The 25,492-nt window shown below is 38.6% G+C and overlaps 3 protein-coding genes across 5 annotated transcripts; 2 read left to right on the plus strand and 1 right to left on the minus strand.

Annotated features, from left to right (window-relative positions):
- Positions 1-86: 86 nt before the first annotated feature.
- On the plus strand, positions 87-2,138 carry mrpl14 (mitochondrial ribosomal protein L14). Of its 3 annotated transcripts, none has more exons than XM_008430167.3 (3): positions 87-277; positions 583-685; positions 1,706-2,138. In XM_008430167.3, exons 2-3 carry the CDS (start codon positions 606-608, stop codon positions 2,070-2,072), a joined length of 447 nt encoding a protein of 148 aa, XP_008428389.1. In that variant the 5' UTR covers positions 87-277; positions 583-605; the 3' UTR covers positions 2,073-2,138. The 3 variants fall into 3 exon arrangements, with proteins under 3 accessions (XP_008428389.1, XP_008428390.1, XP_008428391.1); XM_008430168.2 differs by lacking the exon at positions 87-277 and adding an exon at positions 287-407; XM_008430169.3 differs by lacking the exon at positions 87-277 and adding an exon at positions 313-367.
- A 172-nt stretch (positions 2,139-2,310) lies between these two features.
- Positions 2,311-14,117, minus strand: capn1a (calpain 1, (mu/I) large subunit a). Its single transcript, XM_017309021.2, has 23 exons — positions 13,965-14,117; positions 12,419-12,446; positions 10,735-10,981; positions 9,325-9,394; positions 9,125-9,243; positions 8,881-9,014; positions 8,611-8,779; positions 8,448-8,531; positions 8,282-8,367; positions 7,638-7,712; positions 6,696-6,856; positions 5,237-5,406; positions 5,111-5,122; positions 4,596-4,807; positions 4,468-4,507; positions 4,304-4,369; positions 4,091-4,148; positions 3,873-3,937; positions 3,678-3,746; positions 3,524-3,602; positions 3,320-3,433; positions 3,140-3,198; positions 2,311-3,065 (listed from the first exon to the last, which is right to left on the minus strand). The coding sequence occupies exons 3-23, from the start codon at positions 10,978-10,980 to the stop codon at positions 3,039-3,041; spliced, it is 2,115 nt and encodes a 704-aa protein (XP_017164510.2). The 5' UTR covers position 10,981; positions 12,419-12,446; positions 13,965-14,117; the 3' UTR covers positions 2,311-3,038.
- A 3,359-nt stretch (positions 14,118-17,476) lies between these two features.
- LOC103477212 (calpain-2 catalytic subunit-like) lies at positions 17,477-25,461 on the plus strand. The gene is made up of 21 exons (XM_008430177.3): positions 17,477-17,879; positions 17,958-18,027; positions 19,295-19,413; positions 19,590-19,723; positions 19,813-19,981; positions 20,094-20,177; positions 20,244-20,329; positions 20,882-20,956; positions 21,327-21,487; positions 21,584-21,753; positions 21,842-21,853; positions 21,953-22,164; positions 22,243-22,279; positions 22,372-22,437; positions 22,547-22,604; positions 23,181-23,245; positions 23,350-23,418; positions 24,327-24,405; positions 24,925-25,041; positions 25,159-25,217; positions 25,302-25,461. Exons 1-21 carry the CDS (start codon positions 17,643-17,645, stop codon positions 25,323-25,325), a joined length of 2,103 nt encoding a protein of 700 aa, XP_008428399.1. The 5' UTR covers positions 17,477-17,642; the 3' UTR covers positions 25,326-25,461.
- The last annotated feature ends 31 nt before the right edge of the window (positions 25,462-25,492 follow it).

Here is a 25,492-nt window from a genome sequence, read left to right on the forward strand (position 1 = left end):
AGTCTAACACCAAGTTTAGCGATAGCCCCAGACATGTGAGATGTAGATTGCGCATGCGTCTTAGTCTTAAACCCATAGACCTCTTTAGTCTCTATGTGTAGTCCTCCTTGGGGCAGGATGAGTAACATCTAGTTTATTGTATTTCTTTACACTGTTGCGCATGTCTGTGACATAGCAACAGACGCCTGTGGCTATTTTTCCCATCTTCTTCTGGCCTTTTTCCGCGCACAATCAGGCAACATTTATGATTAGGATACTACTACAAGTTCATATTACGGTGAGTAATATTGGTTTGTACTTTGTAGCATTTTGTTAACTCGCTAGCTAAATTTATTAGTCGCTTCCAGATGACGTACGCTTGACATTGGTATGGAGCAGAAAACAAGGGTTACCTTATTTTGTTAAATGTACGCTCTTGTACCCAATCTGATGAATGTGTCAATTTAATTATATTCTTTTTGTCCCAGTTATTATCAAACTGAGAAGCATTTAGCATATTTAAATCTTATTACCTTCCCACGTGAAGTTTGACACCGCTAGCATTAGCATATTAGCTGCTAACCGTTTGCATGTTTTCCACAGGCCACAGAAGATTAGCTGTAATCATGACTTTCCCCCGGCTTTTACAACAACTTCCTGTGCTGCTAGTTCAGACGTCGTCAACAATCCTTCAAAGAAATTTTAGGTAAGAATATCTTTTTGGGGAAAAAATGTTTTATGTACGTAGTTTTTGAAAGGTGCAGCAAGCATATTGAAAGCATATTATAGGATCTTTAGTCTTGGTATTCTTTTTCGAAAAATAAGCTTTAGGTGAAATTTACAGTGCCTTGCAATGCTAATGCAACTTTTTGAACTTTTTTTACATGTTATAACTAAATGGTTAGCTGCATTTTTGGCATTCCTTCAGCATCATGCAGCTACCACCTTGTTGCAAGGCATTGATGTCCTTTTTGATTTGTTTTGGTGACAGACACATTTTCAGGCTTTCTTACAGCAACTTCTTTTTAGCTGACACTTTCATAAGAGAAAGTTTGTGAAGTGCAAGCTCATATTTGATATGGCCTTGGTGGCTACTACCCTCATTACCAAGCTTTTAGTTACTCTTTCCATTTTTAGATAATGTACTCAACAGTGTTCAGAGATTTTCAAAGCTTGGTAAATGTTATAGAACATAACTGCTTTAAACTTCTCCTCACTCTATAAAAGCTGTATGTTTTGATCTTTATGATGCCATTTGTTCTCTAAAATAACTGCAAGGCCTTCACAGAACAAATGTATTTATACTGAGATTTAATGACAGAGGTGGAGTCTGATTTCTTTTAATGAGGTGACAGAGGTCACCTCTGATGTTCTTCCACAAAGATGTTCTTTGTGGAAATCAGAGTAAAGAGGTTGAATTCATCCATCTTTTCAGATTAATTTGTAAATAATTTTGGAGAAGATGTATTTTGTTCAGGTTCGTCATTATGCACTGCTTGGTGTTAGTCTCTTACTTAAAATCACAATTATGTTGATGTAGTTTTAGCTTGCAAAGGTTTAAGCTGCATAAGGAATATACTGTACAGCAATAATTTTTGCTGCTTGCTTTTTTTCCATTTTCAAATCAAAACTGAAAACGAGTGGGACCCTTTAGAATAACTAGTATGAAGTACTTTTAAAAAGTTGCTTAGTTTAGAATTACTGACTTAATTTTTTATCTTTCCAGTGTCACAGTTGCTACGGCTGCAATTCAGAAAATGACGAGAGTGCGCGTGGTAGACAACAGCTCTCTCGGAAATACGCCACATCACCGCCCACCGAGAGTGATCCATGTCTACACTAAGAACGGCATTGGGAAAGTCGGCGACAAAGTGCTGCTGGCCATTAAAGGGCAGAAGAAGAAAGCGCTCATCGTTGGACACAAAATGCCTGGGGACCGCATGATTCCACGCTTTGATTCGAACAATGTTGTTCTGATTGAGGACAATGGCAACCCTACTGGAACAAGGATTAAGGTTCCTATACCAACAAGCTTGCGTCAAATGGAAGGCGATTACTCTAAAGTTCTGGCAATTGCAAACACGTTTGTCTAATTTCATCATGTCGAATATATATGAACATTTAGCTCTTGAGTTTTCAATAAAATGAAAAATGGTCAATTTGCAGTTTTCTGCATAGTATTTTGTTGCCACCCATCAAATGCTAAAGTGTTATTTTACATATTTGACATTTTACTGAGGCTTCAAGTTTACAGCAAATATGACCTTTACTTACATCATAGGATCATCTGCTGATCTGCAGTTTAGTGGGTCAGAGCAGATTCTAACACCATTTTGGGGTAAATATTTATTGAAGGCACAACATACATTCACAAAACATGACAAAATGGCACATAAAATTGCTGTTAGCAAGGCAACACTTACATAAAAAATGTTAATGTCACATACAGTAAATGTGATTAGTGTGAGACAACATCACTGGTGGCTTCCTTCAGCTGAAATTTCAGTGCAAAACAAGTTTCTTCAACTTCAATACTGAACTAGCTTAACATAAAAGTGAAAAGTTGGCACCAGCTAGGACTCTACTGCCACCTGGAGGTAGGAGTTAGGAGATACAGATGAAATTCTGAGGTGATTATTTTTGATTTAAAAATAAATAAAAATTATATTGACAGGAAAAATATGGTGGGGCAGCTTTTAGTAAGTAATAAATGACAAAATTAGGACATAACTTGACAGTAATAATATTAAAATAAACTTAGTAAATAAAAATATCAAATTATGATGCAGATTCCAGCTGGTGTATCATGCAAAGGCACATGCTGCTATTTCTAGGACTGGAGATGACTGATTTACATGACTTTTTTTTTTTCTCGCTGTGGTATTGCATATCTTCAAAAATATAATTAGGACACATGTGGCTTTAATGCACCTGCGCTTTCCTATAAAGCTCCTATGTTAGGTTGTGTCTGCACTGAGGTGGGGTGTTTCACAGCCTGAGGGGTTCTCAGAACAGCAGGCACTATATTTTTGCAGCTTCTCTTGAAACTATAGGGCTCCTCATCCACACATGGTCAGATAAAGCCACTGAAAAAAGAATCATAAACAAAAGTTAGACACAACTGAAGTTTTAAATAATATTTTTTTACAACATCACTCACCTCTGTGAGATTTATCTCAGCAACTCCTGATCCCTCCTTGTCCAGCTGCTGGAAAGATCCTGTTAAATTGAAAGTTTTTACTAGGTTAAGTTGTGCCATGGTCCAGATATTGAGATGAATCAATTGAGCAAAACTCTGAGGTATTTCAAGTTTGGATATATTTTGTGCAGAATTACTCACTGAACATGGCTTCAAGCTTGACCAAGCAGCAGATGAAGTTATCAAAGTCAATCAGTTCATTCTCTGCATACCGCGCCACCAGAATCTGGTGCAACCGATTATTCAGTTTAAAGCCTGCGCAGAGAAAGGGTACAGGTTTAAAATATGAAATCATGATGTTTCTTGAAAGTATTAATGTCAACAAGAAAGCTGTGGACATTAGACCTGCTGCTTCCACAGCGAGTCGCATCTCGTATGAGCTCATGGCTCCTGACTTGTCAAGATCAAACTCTCTGAAAGTGACCTGGGAAACAAAGAGGCAAAAATGTGAATAAAAACACAGGGATTAAGAGTACACCCCCATTTCTCTCATTCTTACCAGCCACTTCCGGATTTTGTTCCACAGGATCTGAAATTCTACCAGTCCCAGGCGAGCGCTGCCATCTTTCTGGCAAAGTATGTGTTAAGGCAGCAAATGATACTGTACATCGAGGCAATTTATCATGCACCAAAAATATAACCAGCAGAACTGGAGTTAACTAGTTTATTTTTGTGCAATAGGTCATAAGGATACATCCATCAGGTTGACCATGGTTCTGCATGACTCTATGCTGAAGCCGTCAGTCTTTAGATCTTTGTCTGAAACAGCAAAATTGTGATTTTTTTTTATTTATAAACCATAGACACACTGCAGTTTGTAAGCAGCCTGGAAAATGGTGCACAAACTACACACAAACTGATAAGACTCCATGGGAATATTAAAATTACTCCGAGGTTAAACAGAAAACTCACGTCGGGTGACCACTCTGTTGAGAATTGTCCTGAGCTCACGAATAGAGATTTCCATGTCCTATATAACCACAAAGAAAGAAAAAACAGCAGTATCAGAGCCATGTTCTTTTTTAACTGCATTAAAATCCTGCTTTTTGTTTAATAAAGTTTTACACCTGAGATTAATGAAAAACACTACAATTATCAACACCATTCCGTTAAATTTCAAGTAACCTCTCCTGCTAGCTGGGCAAACATGGACTTAAACGAATCATCAATATCATCTTCCGTTGTTTCCTCCTGCAAGATGAAAGTAAACATAAAAATCAGAGATCTATATACTTCAAACAATTAGTTCCAAAAAGAAAATGTTTGGGCCATTCATCCTTGATGCACACCTCTTCTCCAAAATCAGCAGATATTTCATCATCCAGTTCCCTGCAACAAAAAATAAATATGAGATTTCCCTTCACACTTTCTGCTAATGGTGAAAATGAAAAAAAAAAATAGATAAAAAAAGACACACTCTGTCTCTGATTGCTTTTCGGTGAAAACTCTGAGGACAAAGTCGGCCTCTTTGCCAGGCTCGAAAGTGGAGGGCACGATGAGGTACTCCCCGGGTGGCAGCCGCAGCCGAGTGCTCACCTCACGGAGGTTGATGAAGGTCTCAGATCGAGCGCACGATGAATTACTCAAGAAGAAATTTTTCTTCAAATGGACATTCTGGCAGCCTCTGTACTGAGAACAGCAGGAGACAAATGACTTAACATGGATTTTCAAATTTCCATGTCAGTTAATTTAAAACAATGCACTAATTACCACCAGTTGTGTTTAAAATATTTGAGCTGCTTTAGTGAGTAGTTTGGTTGCTCTTGTAAATGCATGCAAAATGTTTTTTCTGTTGTTGTGGCGTTTCATGTACATAATCCCAACACAGACCTTTCAAAGAAACTCTTCATTTAGCATATGTGAAGATAGATTTTGAGAATCGCTAAATGAGTACCAAGTAAGAAGGTTCTCAATAAGAGATCCTGTACCTACCTCCTCTGGAATCTGCAAAAGGAACAGAAGGGAAGATTTTGTTAATGGGTGGCATGAGGGAGCAGACATTTTTTATAAACTACAGGAGAACACAGGGGGATCCATGCACTCCATCATGGCTCTCACCTCATAGACAGCAAAGCCGATGGTGTGCATGTCCTGACCATGGCGTCGGTATCTGCGCCGGTCCTTCTGCATGAGGGCTACAAGGAAACTGCACGCAACTTCATCATCCTCTGGGTCATCATCCTCCTCCAGCAACGTGATCTTATACTGAGGATTTATCCAAAATGTGTCTACAGAAATGGAGCATTTATGTCAAGCCAGTTTTGTGAAAAATTACACATATTATAGAGTTTCTACAAATAGTCACTTTTACTTATTTATAAAAAAATGTTTTGGAAATCATGACTTTGAACAGTAAGCATCTCTTAGTATTTTTAGTTTTCAGTGTTACTGAAACACCAAAATGCCGACGCTGGCCTGTGATTTTCAGTGTGGTATACAGCAACTACTTTTATTCCATCTGGAACTACTTAAATTGGCCCTATTTTAAACACTATAACTCTTGGACAAAGCAGACTCTACAGAAAAGCTTTGTTAATTTTGTGTCTTTGTTAGTACAAATTTCCCTCCACAATTCTAAGCTGTTTTTTTTTTAATAAAAAAAAGTTTTTGTTATTAATTTATTAGGACTTGTAGACACAGTCTAAGAACTACGGGTTCTGTTCAACCTGAACAGACCTTGTGCTTGGTGCTGTATTTTAGCACCAAGCACAAGACAATCAAAAGTGATTTCATTTCACATCAAAGGAAAACAGTAAAAACCTTAAAGCTTTGCTTAAAAAGAGATCAACATGTCAAACTCATAACAGCATTAATAAGAACAACTCCTAATTATACATTTAAAACAGATTAATCACCCGTCTTCACTGATTGGGCAAGCAGTTCATTATTGGGACTTTTTGATCAAAAACTTCAGTGAACTAAATGTTTTATTGGTCCCAACTTAAAAGAACCAACAGTTTGTCTGAATATATTAGGTTTTCAGGGAGTTTGTTCCAGAGTTTAGGAGCAACACTGAATGCTGCTACATCTTGTTTGATTCCAGTTCTGGGAAAGCAGCGTGTGAAGACTTTAAAGGCTCATCCTGGGTTATACGTGACAAGAATTTTGGCTCATGCCCATTCAGTGATTTATAAACCTATATGAACACATTTTTAAAGTTGTTCAGAGACTACATAGGTAGTAAAATGGTACTTATTTGATTGGAATTTGTACACATTTAGTCAATAAATGAAAAGTCAAAAAGTAGTGGGACAAATCAAAGATAAGAAATGTACATTTCAAAGATATTAATGTGAAATCACTGCATTTATTAAGCACCAGTACACATTTGTCCCTCAGAAAAATTGAAGACTGAAGAAAAAGTCTGGGAAAATTTGGCCATACTAAATTTTCTTTTTTTTTCATGATCAGGAAAATGACACCAGATACCTATACTATTCCAGCCTCTTCATGACTATGAAGAAACCCTGATGTTAATATTCTGCTACATGTTTTTGGATTTTTGCTGCTGACTCACTGGGATGGTTCCTGCAGCCCCCGGCCGTGCTGCCTCTCCTCCAAGTGCCGTAGAACTTCATGGTGTTCCAGTGACTGAGGCTGTCCTCACTCAGGACGTCTGGAGTCAAGTTGCAGATTTCCAGCCGGGAAAACTGCCTCAAAAAATCACTGAAGGACATCCTGAATGAAAAAACAAAACAAAACAAAACAACAGAAACATTGTTACAATGTACAAATAATTTCAGTAAAAGTTAGATTAGAAATAATCATGATAAAAAAATGTTTTTTTTAATTAATCACCAGTGCCACACTTCTTCACCTTGTCACACCTTGTTACAACTATGCAAATCTCTTTTTTTGACAATAGAGAAGCAAACTCTTTTCCTGTGACATTTCACAAGTTTGTATCATACAGACAGAGGAATGTTTGGCTACTGAAGTGTGTTGGAGCAGGGATGTACCTAAAAATTGCAGGGCAGTGGGTTTCCAGCACTGGATTTAATGTACTCTGGAGCTAAGCCATTATTCAATTTGAAATTTTCTTGTTGAGTCCTAGAGATTTTACTCAAATGCCCTGATATTTTAAAGAGTTCATGATAATATGCAGTCCAGCAAGGTTATCCAGGGCCCACAGCATCATAGGTTCTCCATTGTACTTAACAGTGGGCATGAAGTCCTTCAGCAAACTAAGAAAACCAGAGCAGGACAGGGAAAAACTGTCTTCTCTCACTGTGTCTGGTGGCCACATTTCTCCTCTCAATAAATTAATATGATTTTATTTTTCTGACTTTTTCAGTGCCAGATTATGTTATTGTATTGTAACATGAAATAACTTTTAAGGTTTTTTATAAACCTTTATAAAAGGGGACCCTGGGAGTTGTATGAAACCAAGCAGTTTGCCAAATATTAACGTATATTAATCCTTTTAACTTCTTGTTGTATGTGAAGATGTAAATCTTACCAAAACTCTCCATCTTCCATGCTAAGATGCAGGTCTTCCCTTTCAGATGGGTCGATTTCATCCCATTCACTAGAACTATGAATGACAGACATAAGAAACAACCCTCCAAAGCTAAATGTTCACAAAATTTAAAGGTACATCTCAATAAATCTGAACATCACTGACGTAACTGCTTTCAGAAGTTCAATTCTAAATATGAAACTCATAATTAGATTTACTGCAAAGAGTTGCATATTTCAGCTTTTACAACTGTTAAACTTAGATGATTATGACTTGCTGCTCATGAAAACCTGAAATTCAGTTTCTCAGAAAATTATGATATTGCAATACAACTAAGAAAAATCTGTAGAAGAGTGTGATTTTATAGCCTATTATGCTAAAATAACAAATATCCCATGAGACAATCAGTGATATCCTCAACAAGGACGATAAATCACAAATGATAACTGTTAATCAAGATGGGTATTCACAGGGTGCAGTCTCCAAATATGTGAATAGAAAGTTTAGCAGAAGGAAAACACACATCGCGAAATACGCCCTGTGTGTTTAATGAACCTACATTATATACAGCTTTCACTTTTTGAATTCAAGTGCAGAAATAAATTCCCATCTTGAGATGCACCTGTAAGTTTGAACACACTCACTTGTCACTCCAGGCTCCAGTCCACTCCACCTGGCCCCAGGGGTTACGTATTCGGATAAGGCGCACCGTGTTGCCAGCGTAATCGACCTGTCACACAGCAAAGCGGTGAGGAAATATCAAACCACAACTTTAATGCTTTGTGCTGACCGAGTCGCAGAGAGACAGACCTCCTTCAATGCGGTGACGGAGTAGGCGTGGCCCTTCACAAGCTTCTTGAAGGTCACAGCCTCCATGTCGAAGGCACTGGTTATCTGTTTCAACATGTGAGCAGAAATTTATAATGTAGAATTAAATTACCATTCCAGATGAATAGGCGCAAACGACACTTACGTCAATAGAGCAGCCCAGCAGGGAGCCCCTCTCCAAGGCTTTACCGATTATCCTGTAGAGATCTTTGGGAGCCTTACGCAGCTCGTACATCTCAGACACCCCCCCTGTGAAGTCCTCAAAGCCCTCGGTGGTGCTTCCTCCAGAGAGAGCCTCATAAGAGCCATTTAGCCTGACGGTAAATAGAAAAACCCTTCAGACTAATTGCTTTTAGCAGCAACACTTCAGAATATCCCTCTGAACAAACTAATGCAAGCGATTTTTAAAACCTACTTGGCATAAGCTTTCTCTAGGAGTGCACTCCAAAATTCATTGCCCTCAGCTGAATGGACAAACATGAGCTCTCCGTCTTTGACAGGCAATCGATCGTCAATCACAATGTCTACCCACTCGCCGAACTGCCAGAACTGCAATGCAAAGCAGTGCATTAAAAAAAAGAGATCCATCTGTCGAGTCAGCGTGAATAGGAATGAAAAAAAAAAAAAAAAGGAAGGGTGGAAAATTGTAAGTAAAGAACCTGGAAGTGGAAGATTCCAGCGTAGTCGTCTTGGAAGGACTGGCCGTGTGGAACAACCCGATGAAGGAGCCTCTCATTCAGGGTCAGAGAGGCAATGGCCGCTAAGAGCCAGCAGTCGCCTGGAGGGAAAAATCAGAGGCCAGAACCTCACATCAGAATCTGTTCTTTGAGCTTATTTTCACAACAAATTCATAACTCACCAAGAGCACCCTGACAGATGTCTGTTCTGGTGGCTCCGCCCACAATAAACTGAGGGTCACTTGTCAGCTCCTACAAAGACAACAGAAATGAGTCAGGACAATCAAACTCTTTCAAAGAAATCAGCTCTTTTCCCGGCTGCCACCCTCCCATGAGGTTTAACTGTAAATATCGAGGAGCTGTAAACAAATGGCAGAGAGGGGAGAGGTCCGAGATGCCGACAGCTGCAGAGGTCTGCAAAGCGCCTGTCCCTACAAGTCTGATTCTGTCCAGGTTTGCAACATGTAAAGTGAGACATGATATGCCTGCTTACATGCAACAGTCAAAATCAAATTCCTGTCCATGAATTATTACATGACAAGCATTCAAAACAATAATCAATCTGATCTAATTCTGGTCTGGAATGCGGAAAATTAGAAATTATTACCCAGGCTGCACCGTCTACCAGTAACAAGAAGACATTAAAAAGTAATTTAAAAAAAAATTATTATATTACTTTGTTTTTTAAGATATACTTTTTCAATTAATGTAACTTCTACTAACTTTAGTTATTTTTATAATTATTTTAAAATTCCTCTGGTTTAACAGAGTGATTATTAACACTCTGTAAGTGTTGCGGCACACTGCCATTCCCCTGGCTGAAAGAAGACTACAAAACTTCCTTTCTTCACTTACCAGAACAACAAATTTGGCAAATTTCTAATTACAAAAAAAAAGCAGTGATAGACATGGTGTGTAAACTACAATGGACCCATTCATCACTGTTTTAAAACCACAATTTTCAACTTAAGCAGCCTCTTAAGCAGTAGGCTGCAGGCTGGCAGCCAGAGTAGATAGTCTGACTTATTCACCAGCCTGTTAAGACTCATTTTATTATTAAAAGAAGCAGTAAATAAGCAGTAAACGTAATGAACAAAAAGATGTTTAGAACTGCAGCTCATTTTAGAATGGATTTATATAATAGATTATGTCTCATGTGTCAAACACAAGGACCGCGGGCCTGATCCGGCCCGTCATAACTATTTATGTGGCCCACAAGACAAAGAGCCTCATAAATAGAACTTTAAGATAATAGTGGCGTGCTTAAATATTATTTTATCAGTCAAATCAAATCGTTTTTTATTTGTAGTGTCAAATTGATGTTCAATGTTATTTAATTTTAAGAGGTACTCATTGAATACTGAGAAAGCTATAATTTAATAGTTTAATATATAGTTTTATTAATGCATTTATGATCTTCATATGGCCCAAAATGAAAAGGATTTTGACACCCCTGGATTATATTATAGATAAAATTATTGGCTAATTTTCTGTTTGACAGTTGTAAATACTGTGATATCAGTTTATTTTCCACTCACTGTTATCATACCAACTAGCAGGAAAGCATAGATTTTCCCTTGATACTTTCTTACCGTGGGTCTCATCCACTCCACATCTCTGGTTTTAGATGAATTGGGTGCAAGCTCTTTGAAGCCCAGAGATGGGGGCTCAGCGGGGAAGCAGGGGTCCTCAAACAGGCAGCCCGCCTCCACACACTCCTGCTTCAGAGCCTCGTAGTCCTGGCTGGCAAAGTGCACGGCCTGCTCATTGGAACCCATGCCCTCTGACCGGAGCCTGTTGGCGTATATGCTTGCAGATATCCCACCAACCGGATACATACTGGGCGCAGGACAGAAATATGGAGCGGGTAGGCGGGTGCAATTTATAAATAGAAGCAAGTTTAACAGTGACACGCTCTTGTCTGAATGTTACAACACTTCATCCAGTGGTATAAGTCTGGTTGGAAAAAGAAAATATAAAAATCTGCTTATAGCAAAAGCTTCTGTACGAAGCTGTAGCACTTAGATTTTTTTTCTTCTCCACATTTTCTTATTAATGATTAAAGCGTGGGTTTGCAACTCCAGTCCACGAGTGTCACTGTCCTGCAGCTTTTGGATGAATCCCTGCTCCAACACTCATCAATCAAAAGGCTGAAATACCTCTTTGGCATATCAGGAAGTTTTGCAAATGCCTGATCATTAACCATGTGTTTGAGTCGCTGTCCTGCAACTTTTGCATCCAAAGGACAATAAAGGACTGACGTTGCAAAACCCCTGGACTATAGCTTTGAGTTGCACACACACAAAACCTTCCAAAGCTGAAGATTTCACAATAGTACTCCTGAACAAATTTATGCACCTACTCTTTTTTCCTGTCAAATTTGAAAGTGAAAAAAGCTGAAAAAATTTGAAAAAAGTGTTAGGTGAGTGTATTCAACCCTATTTTGCTCTGATACCTATGAATAAAATCCAGTGGAACAAAGCCTTCTGAAGTCACAAAATCGGTACAGTTTCACATGAGTGTAATTTAGTCACAGTAAACATACTGGAAAGGAACCTCTTTAAGCAGAAAAATGATAAACCTACAGCCAGAACTACAGAGGTGGTTTAGATCAAAGCATACTTGTGTGTTTGAATGGCCCGGTCAAAGTCCGGACCATTAAATCAAAATCCAATTAAGAATTCATGGTTAAGAATTGACATTTCACAGATGCCATAAGTCGAATTTGGCTGAGCTTGAACAATTTGGCAAAGATGAACGGGGAAACATTTCTGTCTCTAGAAGTGCAAAGCTGCCAGAAACTGAACCTAAAAGACTTGCAGCTGTCATTGCAACAAAAGGTGGGTCTACAGAGTACCGATTCAGAAGGCTCAATTTAAACACACACTGCACTTTTGTAAGTGGAAATTACTGAAAGCTGTTCACTTTGTGAATGTGCACTACTTTGTGTTATTCTATCATAAAAAGTTACAAGTAAAGCGCAAAAGTTCGTAGCTGTGAGCATTTAGCTTTCAGAAAAACCTAAAGATTCCAGTAATTAGATTCAGACCTTTTTGTAACAGTACCTTTCATTTTAAGTTGAAACATGGCCAAGATGTAGCCATATATCAAGAGAAAGAAAACTGACATGGAAACATTGGTTAGAAATCAATAAAAAAAGTAGAAGCCAGCAGAGGATAATTAGCAAGCAAAAAGCATGCACTGAATAAATACAATTTAAACACACCAAAGCCCAAAGTAAAAATAAAAGTACCAAAAAACATGTATATGTGATACCTTTTCTTTATGGACAGGCTGAAAGGGACTATGGGAAGGAAGGGAACAGAGAGAAATGGTTAAGCATTGATTTAGAGCTGGAAATTAATCAAATGACCAAATATATTCACTATTTTAACTTGAAAGATCTTCTTTCACACTAAAGTTTCCCCACAAGTTACAAAAGCCTAACATAATCAATGCAAAGATTTGGCTGTGTTGCTTTCTGGACCTGTGCTAAGAGAAACTTGAACAATAGCGCATCTCTGCTCTACCTGACATGAATCCTGATGAGCAGAGTCTGTGCAAAAAATACCTGTTGGGAGGTTCTTTACGCAAGTATTCACATCAAATCACTGACAAAGAGTGAATTTTATTGAGATTTTAAGTGATAAACCAACCAAAAAAATAATATATAATGTTTAAATGAAAGAGGATCAGGAAACAGAGCAGTCATGTGGAAGATGTAGCTCTGTTCACACAAGACAAAAACTAGACTTTTTGGCTCTTTGGCAGTAAGCTAATACTGCACATCAGCCTGAATACAACATCCCCGTCATAAAACATGGTGGTGGCAGCATCATGCTGTGGGGATGGTTTCTTTCAGAGTTGACGGGGAAAAGGAGCTAAACACGGGAAACAAGTAGAGGCTCCAAAACATTTGAGATTGCATTAAAATACATGTAACACTTTTGGACACCATGTTTACTTCCACTCCATAATGATTCACTACATAAAATCTAAGTACAATACATTAAGTTTTGTAACCTTACCAAATATGAAAATGTTCAGGTGTCATGAATAGTTCAGCAAGACCCAGGAAGAGGAAAAAATGATTGAAGTGAAGGATGTGTTAGGAGCCAAAAGAGGCCATGCTTGTGATAAAATAAAAAAATAAAAAAGTGGGGGAGAGGGGGGTATTGTTAAAAGAGGCCAGTCCCCAAACGGAGGCCCCTCACGCCTGTGGAGACTCTGCAGGAATGTCCCTCTGTCAAAATCACACCAGAGCTCTGAATGGGTCTGGTTTTTCTTCAATAATGGGGGAAGGACAAAAAAAAAACTGATCCCTGCAGTAACAATGCTAGTGGTATCATTCACAGGACTTTAACCCTAAACAACATTGTAAAAACAACAAACCACCTCCCTGTCAGGTGACTGACAATGCTGCCCATACAATATGTTGAACACTTTGTGAAATCCTCAGTGGATTCTTTCTTTCAGCTGCTGTAAAAAGTCACGTTAAGTGAGGCCTGCAGCTTGAACCAGAACTGTTCTGCAGCACCTGTTCAGCGGGAACATACAGGCCTGTCTGTAAGCGGCCTGCATGTTACACAAAAGATTCTCACAATTATAGATGAAAGCTGCTGTGATTTTACATCTAAAATCGGCAGATGAACTGATTCTTTCCTCCTCATTGCGCAGCTGTCACTTCCGTGTCTATTCTTACCGGAGCGACAAGGTGCAGCAGATTAAACCCAGCTCTCCGCACCACAATAAACCCATCGGGCACCGTTAATCACCCACTGTGTAAATAAAGTGGTTCACTAAAGCGACGCGATCAACTCACCACCGGTTAAGTAGACGGCTTCAGGGACCCAGAATATGAAACAGAAAGCGGTTATTGTGCTTATCTGTGAATCAGTGACAGGGGGACAGTCTGAGTGGTCCACCCTCCTCTCAGTCTGCGCTCACTGCAGATCAGACCAGCCCACCTCTAGAGGAGGGCACACTGCACGCCGCCAGTACCGCACCGTGGCCGCTAGGGGGCGCCAAATACCAAAAACATGCCCTCTGACTTGAGCGAAATTATGAACCAGGAGAATTTTGAAAAGATATGAGACGCTGTTGAAAATAAACTACGTATGATGTAATTCTATGAACATGTAGATATTTTAAACTACTAACAAAGTTAATAGTTGGTGGAAAAATTATTTTCTCATTCACAAACTGTTGGAAAACTATAAATGCACCAGGTTTTGATAGTCATTCCCCTGTACTGGAGATCGGAGAGTGGGGGTTGGGTGTCACACCTTTTGCTTAATCAGTCCTATTTCTTTGTGGCCTACATAAGAGTACCTGGTCAGAATAACCTGTCCTTCTTAAGAGAAATTCTTTCAACAGGTACGCACCGCCAAATGCAACTTTGATTGATTATCTCAACTATACGTCAATTAGAAAAACATTCTTGAAAGGAACTTTTCTGAAAATTATTATTTTAAAATTCAATCTTAATTTTATATCTTAACAACATCTCATAGAATCACCTCTATAATGTTATGAACTGACAAAATATACATTCTAGAGTTAAATAAAAAGAATCCTCAAGGATTAAACTATTTCTAATGGATACAGATAGAAAATCATTTTTATTGCTGCACATTTTGTTAGGGCCACAAACTTAATTTTATTTCGGTGGTATAAATCACAAAATAGCACATAGTTGTGGGGTAGAAAGAAGATGATATTGGTTTAGGATTATGTGTGTTTAAAAAAATTACAAATAAAAATCTGACGTTAACTCTTTTCCAAAATGACACAGGCTCAGTCAAATTTTTACGGGGAATGTATGTGGGAATTAATTTCCAGATCTTGTCACAGATCCTCGATCACTTCGACATCAGGTACTAAACTGCTGAATGACAATACCTGGTCTGTGGCATCTGTTTGGAAATGTACGTGCCAACATTTTGTAACAGAGCCTCTAGGGGGAGAGATTTACTGTGACGTCCAGCCTCGTCCTGCCCTACATACGCAGTGCCTTGCAAAAATAATCTCACCCCTTGAAATTTTCCATATTTTCACACATTACAACTACAAATTTCAATTTTATTGAGATTTTATGTAGCAGCTCATCAAATTTGTAAAATTAAATGAAAGTGATGCATGGTTTTCTAAATGTTCTACAAATAAAATCTGACAGGTGTGACATTGATTTGTATTGAGCCCCTCTAAACATTTTGCAGATGCAAGTTTTTAGAGGCCTTTTGCTACTAGCTTTACTATAGCAGACACATTTTCTGCAGTTGAATACAAACTTTTTTCAATTCAGAGAACGGTTCAGCTCACTACTGCAGAGTGAATCTGTTTTTTTATCATCTGAGGTATAATGTGTGATAAACAGCAGCAAAGGTTAAAAATCGTCAAGTTCATCAGGCTGTCTTGTCATGAGATAAATAAAACCTTTACATCTGATGTTTATTTAAACTGTTGAGACTTGTTGTGAGAGTAAACAGGATACATGCCTGCAAGAATAGCTATTTGTAAAATAACCAAGCCTGCCTTTTTTAAGGTTTGATATTTTTACAATTTTTCTGTACTTTTTTTTAATATATGTGATTGGTTTCTTTTGCTTTAGACAGGCAGCTAACCCGCCCTCAGATCCGGCCTGCTGTTCATCTTAATTTCTGTTGCTTCAACAGGTTCTCTGTCAGGTTCCTTTGCTCATTTATTGTATCTTTGCTTCAGCTTCTGTATTGTTTCTTCTTAGTTTGATTGTCTTTGTTTTGATTCATAAAGCCTCACCTTTTGTTTTGAATTTGTGCACAGCTGAAACAAGTTTTTCATTTAGGTTCCCCCCTTTCAGTTCCTCTTGTGGTTCCAGCTCACCCAAACCTCTTTCATGACTTCAAAGACTGAATACATCTCCCCAGACTTATTTGCTCTAAGCAAAACAGGTCACACAGATGCTAAATGAGGCCTTTGAGTTTTAAACCTATAGAAGGATTTTGAAGGGAGACAAAAGATTAACTTTGATCTACGTGGAATGTGATTAGTTTCATCAGGTGATTCCATTTTGAGATTTCTCCTTCCACAAAGAACTGTTTTCCTATTAACTGATTTATTGTCTGTCTTTGGGAACTATTAGTTCATTTAACCATGTATTTGCTTGTTATTGATACCAGACAGATTGCCCTCTCTTCTACGTTATCTGTCAGGAATCACGGTGGGTTTGGCAGCTGTCCCAACAGAGAGCAGGGGGGGAGTGGTGTAGACCAGAGAAGCACCTGCTTTGTCAAGTGACAATGCTTTAATCACTGCTTTTTCAGATTTCAGAGTGAAAATTCAGAGTGAAATCTGAAAAATATTCCACTCTGTCCTCTTCCAGTTTCACATTTGTTTCTAAAACTGAGATACTGAAATTCAAACTTCATAAATAAGAGTTTTCACACAATATAGACTCCATTTCTTTTATGAAGGCTTTCCAGTCATGAGAAGCAGCTGCTTGCTCTGTCTCTGAGGAATGTTGAGCTGATAATCACCAGATAGATTTTATGCAAATGTGATGGAAACAAATAAAGGCAGATAAAACATGAATTCACAAACTGTGTTTTGAACATTTTACTCAGTAATCAAACATTTTTCTAGGATATATGGTCATCTTTGTTGATGTCTATGGACATTTGCAAATAATTATTAAGAATTTTTTATCATAATACCATATATGCACTACTTTACAAAATAATTTCCATATTTTGTCATCTGAAGGCCACAAACTTTATTGTATTTTATGGTTTAGAACACAAATCTGACGCTGTACAAAAGGATCAGTTTAATTCCTGATTAAACTGAGTTACTATAACATTTGTTTAGACCTATGGTGCTCTATATTTCAGTTGGAGGATGTAAGCACAAAATGAGGATGTAACACTACAACTCCTGACTGGGTGTGTCGGTGAGTGCCTCAGGTTATGAAACACAGTATCTTAAATTTGACCTATTTAAACTGTTGCTTCAGTATGTTGAGGGATCTCTTCCTCAACTCCCACCCGTATTTACAGCATGCAATCTGTTTCTACCACCAACTAGTCTCCGTAAATGTACTTTTGTATATCATTTGTATTAATTTTCATAGTGTATTAGCGTTTTCAAAGCAGAGAGATGCTTTGGCAAACATTTCCAGTGTCTAATCTATACATTTAGTCCTGGAAATGAAATGACAAGAGGTGATAGTGGTGTTGTTACTTTAAGGTGTGTCCTTGTTTTGTTTCGGCTGTGGTCACAGCGAGCTCATCGTGGATTTGCTTACGCCTGCTGCTGTCTGCACCACCTGTCTCACCTGTCCACAAGCAGCTCCTCCCTGTTTGTTATCCGACTCCATCTTTCATTCCCTATAGGTCGCTATAAAGGAGTCCCGGACAAAAGCACTTCTGGGAAGCGTTCCTTCATAGAAGAGCATCTCACAAGGCAAACAAGCCCTGTTGTTAAATAAGGAAATCCTGCAAGCGAGCGCTCAGAAAGGGTGAAGATGACCTCCACAGCAGATCGACTGGCCCACCAGCAGCAGAGGGCGGAGGGCATCGGCACCAACCAGAACGCAGTGAAGTTTTGCGGTCAGGACTACGAGGCCCTGCGGCAGCAGTGTCTGAGCAGGGGACGCCTGTTTGAGGATGGCAGCTTTGGTGCCGAGAGCAAGTCACTCGGCTACAATGAGCTGGGGCCGAACTCATCCAAGACAAGAGGCATTGTTTGGAAGAGGCCAACGGTAAGAAGCAACTTAAAATAATAAGTCTATTACACGTATATAATTGATTTTTTTCAAAATTTTCCATCTGTCCTGTAGGAGCTGTGTTCAAACCCAATGTTCATTGACGATGGAGCCACAAGGACGGATATTTGTCAGGGAGCATTAGGTGAGTTTTATGCTTCCATTTTTAAAGCGTCAACAATCCGTCTGTAATAATCCCTCCCCCCAACTGCTGCCATTAAATTTGCATTTGAGAAAAACCCAGTCCTGATCCATTTACAGCGTGTGGTAACACACAATGACTTTTCGTTTCCCTTTAACCCTTTAACCCTGAAGGCTGCAGAAACCTTCATGTTATACACTAAAAGGTCAAACCTACCAGTGACATTTCAGTACTTCTGATAATCGCACATTTAGTCTCATATCCTGAAGCTCAGTGCTGTAAATTTTATTTACAGTCATGTGAAGTTAGATGTGCTTTCATAATTTGATAACAAATAAATGTTAAAATGTCTATCTTATGTGCACACATCCTATATTTATGTACTTGCTAAGACTGATTCTAAGTTTTATTTGGTGAAAATCAGGGCAGTTTAAAAATGGTAGTTTTTCCTGATTGTATATTTTTCATTTCTCTCAGCAGTGCACAGATTTAAGCTTAAAACTGTCTGGTTAGTTAACATTTTTTGTGATTGTTTTTTGTTAAAAAATTTTTTTTTAAAAAGCAACATATTTAAATTTTTCATCATTTCTTAACTCTGAAAACACCCTGACAGATCCAAACAAATCTTTATCAATGAATGAAAAATGTAGTTGGGTTTTACTTTTTATAATTTGTTCTGGGTTACATTAACACCAGAAATGAACAAGTTTAGCTTAATTAGTAGAGGTGATGATAGTAAAGCTGATCCTACTAAATCACCCATACACGATTCAGCCAGATGTTCACAAAGCTGCTGCAGTTTTGTCATTTTTGAGGGTTAAGGTTTATTAAAAGTATCATTTAAAGTCATATAGAATTTTTTTCATTATAACATTTACCCTTTTTTTAGCTGAATGTTGCTGGTTATTAATTACCTTGCATCACTAAACTCAATTTTTGGTGCATATTTCATTGTTCATCCAAGACAAAATTAGCATTGGCAAAGTCATGACTCAAATTTTAGTTCATCTGTATGTATATTAGTGTATATTAATTTTACAGAAGTTACATATTTACTTTAATCTGAAAATAGTGTTATAGTTTGAAACAGAAGTAATGGCCCCTTAATGAAAGGAGTGTGTGTTGGAGGAAATAACACAGAACACACAAGATGGAAATATTATCATTTTTTGTGTTTTCAAAATGTAAATAAAATGCACAGCAGATCACAAGTGTCTATTTCAATCTTTCTGTGTATTTTAATTCACAATTATTTGCCCTTATGTTTCAGGGGATTGCTGGCTTCTGGCTGCCATTGCTTCTCTAACTCTGGACCAGCGGATCCTTGGACGGGTGGTTCCCACTGGTCAGAGCTTCACTGAGGAATACGCTGGGATATTTCACTTTCAGGTCAGGAAACTTAATACTAACATTTACCCAACAGGCTTCTTTCTTTGGGTATTTTTGATAATGTTTTATTATATTATTAAATATTATTAAATATTTGAAGGATTCCAGGTTTTCTTTTTTTGAATGAGACCAGATTCATATTTTTGTGTGTGTTTTTAACACATCGTTTCTTTCAGTTTTGGCAATATGGTGAGTGGGTGGATGTCGTGATAGATGATCGTTTACCCACCAGAGACGGGAAGCTTCTCTTTGTTCACTCAGCAGAGGGCTCCGAGTTCTGGAGCGCTCTCCTGGAGAAAGCTTACGCGAAGTACAAACCACTCCGCCTTGTACGTTTGTTTATTTTAGTGGAGCGCAAACTGAGGAGCTAAATTTGTTCCTCCCCCTTGTGTCTGGCAGGGTGAACGGCTGCTACGAAGCTCTGTCTGGAGGAAACACCATCGAGGGCTTTGAGGATTTCACAGGAGGGATTGCTGAGATTTACACCTTGAGCAAAGCTCCACCGGAGCTCTTCAAAATCATTCGGAAAGCCCTGAGCCTGGGTTCACTACTGGGCTGCTCTATTGATGCAAGTCTCATTTTCATATTTAACTGCACTGCAGTTTGAACACAGACAAAACACGCAGTCATGAAGGCACCTGATTAAAGTGTTTATCTCTGATGCTTTTTTTTTTTTTTAGATTACCAGCGCCTATGAGACAGAGGCAGTAACAGCTCTGAAGCTTGTCAAAGGACATGCATACTCTGTTACTGGTGCAGAAGAGGTAATTATTTTAGTTTCTTGTTTTGTGTTATGCTCAATTATACTCTCCACACTCCTGTTCTTCTAGGTCAGCTGCCAAGGCAGGGATGTTCAACTGGTCCGCGTCAGAAACCCATGGGGACAAGTGGAATGGACAGGCCCTTGGAGTGACGGGTAAATTCTGACAGTTCAGCAAATTGATAACCAACGGTCTGTTTTTCTTTAATGTGGACACATATAAAAGAAGAAGGAAAACACAGAACTGGTTCATTTTTCATGTTAGTCTGGTATAAAAAAGTGTTTGCCCACTTTCTGATTTCCTGTATTTGTTTGTATGTTTATCACACTTCAGGGTTTCAGAACATCAAACCAATTGAAGTTTTAGTTAAAGACAGCACAAGCTAAGATAAAATGCAGGTTTAAAATTACGTTTTTATTATTAAGGGAGAAAAAAAAGCCAATCAACACTTCTTTTGCACAGGACCATTTTTTTCTGCATTAATAATAAAATCGTTATTTTAAAAACTGTGTTTTGTGTTTATTTGTGTTGCCTTTGACTAATATTTAAATTGGATGTTCTGAAACACTCAAGTGTGGCAAACATGCAAAACATAAAATTAGGAAGAGGGCAAACACTTTTTCACACCGTTTTGCTTTTAAACTTTTCTTTAAATAAAATAAGCAAAACATTCACTGCTTGTTAACGGTGTTATTTTTGTAAAATAGATCCCATGAGTGGAAGTACGTCAGTGAGGCTGACAAATCAAAGTTGAACAACATGTCGGAAGATGGAGAGTTCTGGTATGTAGGAATTTAAGTCAACATTTTGTATGTTTATGAACTGCATTTTCGTGGGATGTCATGTGATAGATGATACCGCACATACGTTTCTATATGGGTTTCTAGATTTCAAGATAATAGTTGGTGTGCTTAAATAGTTTATCAGTCAAGTCACAGCAGTTTTGTCTGCATTCTGCCAAATTTCCTTAAAGCGAACTTTCTGTCACATCTGGCCCTTTAGAAACATTTTTGATCTTGATGTGGCCCGAAAAGAAAATAAGTTTGACGATAAAATACATTAAGTATTTGATAATTTTTTTTGATAAAATGTTAAGCTTAAGGGCAGTGATTATCTCTGCAACACGTAGAACAACTTTGCTCTTGATTTCAGGATGTCCTACTCGGACTTCATCAAGCACTTCTCCAAGCTGGAGATCTGCAACTTGACCCCGGATACTCTGGAAAGCAATGAGGTTGGCCACTGGAACAACTACCAGTTCGAAGGGATGTGGAGGGTGGGATCCACCGCTGGCGGCTGCAGAAACAATGCAGGTTGGACAGAAACCTGGAAAGATTGCCGCATTTCAGAGCTCAAAGCTCTGTGTCGCTTCCCTCTGTAAGACATTTCTCCTCCTCGGTCTGTTCCAGCCACGTTCCCCTCCAACCCTCAGTTCGTCGTGCGTCTGGAGGATGTGGATGACGACCCCCTGGATGGGAAGGACGGATGCACCTTCCTGGTGGGGTTGATGCAAAAGGATGGACGGCAGAAGAGGAGGCTTAATGGCGAACTGGAGTCCATCGGCTTTGCCATTTATCAGGTCTCACGAAGTCATTTGACACCCAGTTTAAAGATATTAAACTTTATCAAAGTAATTTTTCTAAAACATTTGTCGTTTTGTTTTGCAGGTTCCAGATCAGGTTTGTGTTCGCTTAGTCTTTCAACTCTCTCTCCTTCATTTCAGTCTCAATCTTGTATATAAGAAATTACTAAAGAAAAACAAAACCTTCCCTTCTAAGTACAAAGGCCGCAGCAACGTTCGCCTCGGCCCAGACGTGTTGCTGCGTCAGAGAGCCGTGGCGATGAGCAGCACCTTCATCAACACCCGCGAAGTGTGCGACCGCTTCAGACTTCCCCCTGGAGAATACGCCATCATTCCCTCGACCTTTGACCCTCATAAGAACGGCAAATTTGTTCTCAGGGTCTTCTCAGAAAAAGAGGCCAACACCAGGTATCTGTGATACTTTTGTCTGTGTTGCTGTTTTTCCAGTTCATTAATAACAGAAATAATTCCAGATTTATATTTCAGTCGACTGGAGAAGAAGATTGATGTTAAAATTGAAGAGGTAAAGTTGCAGCTTCTTTTATCTTCAGCAGAGCCTTTGCTGAGCTTTCAAAAATGCTGGTGGTTTCATTTGTTTTCATCACTCTTTTATAGGAGAAGGTGTCTGAGAGTGACATTGATCCTCACTTCAAGAAAGTCTTTAAGGAAGTTGCTGGCAGTGTAAGTCCAGAAGCACACATGTTCCCTTTAAATCAAGGTTTCAATCTTCTTTCCAAACTCCATTATGGAAAACTAAAAGGTCATAATTTGCCTTTTTGTTGTTGAACAGGACATGAAGGTATCTGCCTTTGAGTTAGTTGAAATTCTGAACAACATTGTCTCTCACCGTAAGTATGCCGAGAAGTTAAATATAAAGTGTCTCGCACGTGTTACAGAATTCCTGCTAAGAGTGTGTAAAAACCTTAAAGTGAATCATTTTTTCATTGCAGTGGAATAACTGCACTCTGAGCTTGACGAGTTTGTTGTGGAAAATCTTGCAACAAACTCTGTCTCATCTGAACTCTCATCATTGTCTGAGCTAAAGCCCTTTCAAGCTGCACGTTTATGTTTCTGCTAGGCCACAAACAATGGCACAGAGACAGCATCTAATGGTTGGCATGGAAACTTCGCAACCACAAGATCCCACTCTTTGTTGCGCTTCTCTGAAAGTGATCTTTGGAGATGTTTCCTGGAAATATAAATATTTGTTTTCATGCAGCTTTATGCCAGAGGCTAGAAATATAATAAATGTACTGATTAAGATTTGGTTTTTCAACATTTGTCAACGTGTGGTAATGCAGCTGTGATAAAAGATTAATTCATTCTAAAGTTTGATACACATCTGTAACAGCGGTGACAATTACTGCTTCTTTTGGGGATTTGGGAACTGTAGTGAGCAACTCATTGGTGTCTTTCTTTTCCAGGCTCTGACATCAAGACAGACGGATTCAGCCTCGAGACGGCCCGTCTCATAGTCAGTCTGCTGGATGTATCCTTAACTAAAGATGGCACTCAAAGCAGTAATTCTATAACAATGTAAAATTCTTGATGTTAACATGAATTGATAGACCTTTAAAATCTTAACATTGTCAGAAAAATGAAAGTGCCAAGTTGGGACTGAAGGAATTCCATGTTCTCTGGAACAAACTTCAGAAATACCTGGTATGACATGTTGTTCTCCTCTCATAAGGCATTTATAATCCTTTTTTACAGCTTAACCCAGGGTTAAGCTGGGTTAAGCATAACTGGGTTAAGCTTAACCCAGTTTTTGATATCAAAAACTGATATCAGTGTTTTGATATCAAAAACTGATATCAGTGTACTGAGAAATATGTAATATTGTGTAAGAAGAAGGGTGAGTATGAAGATATCAGAACATTGCCAAAGGTTGATAAAATTGTGTTTGAATTGCTGAACATGGGCATCAGGGCATAACACAACCATCACCCAAGTCAGTGGCAATAATAGCAAAGTTTCCATTTGAGTTAATGAAGTGAAAACATATATAGAGATTTATCCAGTACGAAAAATGGAGTCCTAACAGACAGGCACGCTACACAAGCATTTAAAAGCTCACTGTTGTGAACTAAGTCTGTTAGCCACCACTATGAAAAGAAATGCTTGTGAATATCTATAATTTACACTCTTACCTGTTTATGTATATTTCTTCAAGGTGGTGCCATTACATACACAACATCATCATCCATATGGTAGAGTTTTTGTTTTGAAAAAGGTTATTATAAATGACTGTGTCTTGTGGCCCAGTGATACAGCAGATAGACTACAGGCAATTTCCCACCTGCTTCCTGTCAAGTTAATAATAAATGAAGGTCTTTAAATAAATAAATAAATAAATAAATAAATAAATAAATAAATAAATAAATAAATAAATAAACTGTTTATTTGGTCTGAAAACCACACAATGTAAATTGTAATTTATGCATGTTTCACACCACTCAAGATTTTTGCATTTCTTGGCTTTCCAGTGTGTTTTTAAATGCCTTACAAATAGATGTCAGCCATTCTATAAAACCTGGCCATGTGATCAAGCTGTTAATGTGTCGATGTAGGAGATCTTCAAGAGCCACGACACAGACCACTCGGGTACGATGAGCTCCTTGGAAATGAGAGCCGCCGCTACTAAAGCAGGTAACAGACATGTTAACAAATGTTCACCGCAAAAGCTTGAGATGCAAAAAAATAGCTGAAATAAACTGCTGAAGGATTATTTTCATGGTTTTGTCTTCTCACTAAATTACTTGCAAGCCTGCTTCTCCAGCACAGCTTTGCAATCGCGTGGCGGTGCTTCTTTTTCTGAGTGTTTGTTGTGTCTGACGAAGCACTGCAGGAACAAATAGCAAACTACTGACTCAGATGTTTGTGTGTGTGCGTGTCGTGTGTGTGTGTGTGTGTTTTCAAAAGACATGCGAGTTCAGTTACAGCAGAACTGGAAAAGCCAGTTAGGCAGCTCCCGCCCAGCACTCAAGTTTTGTTTCACGCATGTAAACTTTGGCACAACAATAAAATGCACAGCACAAAACTGTGCTGAAGCCCGATACCTTTCAATAACCACACCTGACCAGCAGGTTGAGAACTAACACCCCTTTATCTTTAAGAGTGACACATATCAGCTACACAATAACACACAGCTCGTCTTTCTTTTTGCAGGTTTCAGTGTGAACAGTGCTGTGCTGCAGGCCATCGTCAATCGCTATGCGGATGCTCAGTTTGCAATCGACTTTGACAGTTTTGTGAGCTGTCTCATTAAGCTGGAAATGCTCTTCAGTGAGTGACACCAGAGCAAATAGAGAAATTTCACAGCAATGTTTTTGCAATTGAGCCGACGGAGAGCTTAGTGGTGTTTGCATTAGTAATTCCTCTGTTTGTCCGCCTCTCCCACAGAAATGTTCAAGGCCCTGGAGAGAGGAGACTCGGGGAAGATTGAGCTGAACATACAACAGGTGGGGGACATAATAAAATGTCTTTACATGATTGCTATTTAAGAGATTTTTGAGTTTGTTTGTTTGTTCCGTTTCCTCTTGCAGTGGATGTGCCTGGCGATCTATTAGCTCTGAGGATAAGCACAAGAAATATTCAAGAACAATAAAGAGAAGAAAGAAGAGTTTGAAAAGTGAATCTAACTAATAAATTTTTTGCGCTGTAGATTTCACTAAATAAAGAAAAATAAAAATACTAAGAAATGTGTCTCTTTATGTCTGATTTTGAACAGTGTTAC

The sequence above is a fragment of the Poecilia reticulata genome, chromosome 15 (assembly GCF_904066995.2).
Source record: "Poecilia reticulata chromosome 15, P_reticulata-male-v2, whole genome shotgun sequence".
Lineage (NCBI taxonomy): Eukaryota > Metazoa > Chordata > Actinopteri > Cyprinodontiformes > Poeciliidae > Poecilia > Poecilia reticulata.

Excerpts from the sequence above, each read along its gene's own strand:
- mrpl14 (XM_008430167.3), top strand. The coding sequence starts at position 606 with ATGACTTTCCCCCGGCTTTTACAACAACTTCCTGTGCTGCTAGTTCAG. Across the intron at positions 686-1,705 it reads ATCCTTCAAAGAAATTTTAG|TGTCACAGTTGCTACGGCTG; the intron begins GTAAGAATATCT and ends TTATCTTTCCAG.
- capn1a (XM_017309021.2), bottom strand. The coding sequence starts at position 10,980 with ATGTATCCGGTTGGTGGGATATCTGCAAGCATATACGCCAACAGGCTC. Across the intron at positions 8,368-8,447 it reads CCGTCACCGCATTGAAGGAG|GTCGATTACGCTGGCAACAC; the intron begins GTCTGTCTCTCT and ends GCTGTGTGACAG. Across the intron at positions 6,857-7,637 it reads ATGGAAGATGGAGAGTTTTG|GATGTCCTTCAGTGATTTTT; the intron begins GTAAGATTTACA and ends TTTTTCATTCAG.
- LOC103477212 (XM_008430177.3), top strand. The coding sequence starts at position 17,643 with ATGACCTCCACAGCAGATCGACTGGCCCACCAGCAGCAGAGGGCGGAG. Across the intron at positions 22,280-22,371 it reads TTGATGTTAAAATTGAAGAG|GAGAAGGTGTCTGAGAGTGA; the intron begins GTAAAGTTGCAG and ends ACTCTTTTATAG. Across the intron at positions 22,438-22,546 it reads TTAAGGAAGTTGCTGGCAGT|GACATGAAGGTATCTGCCTT; the intron begins GTAAGTCCAGAA and ends GTTGTTGAACAG.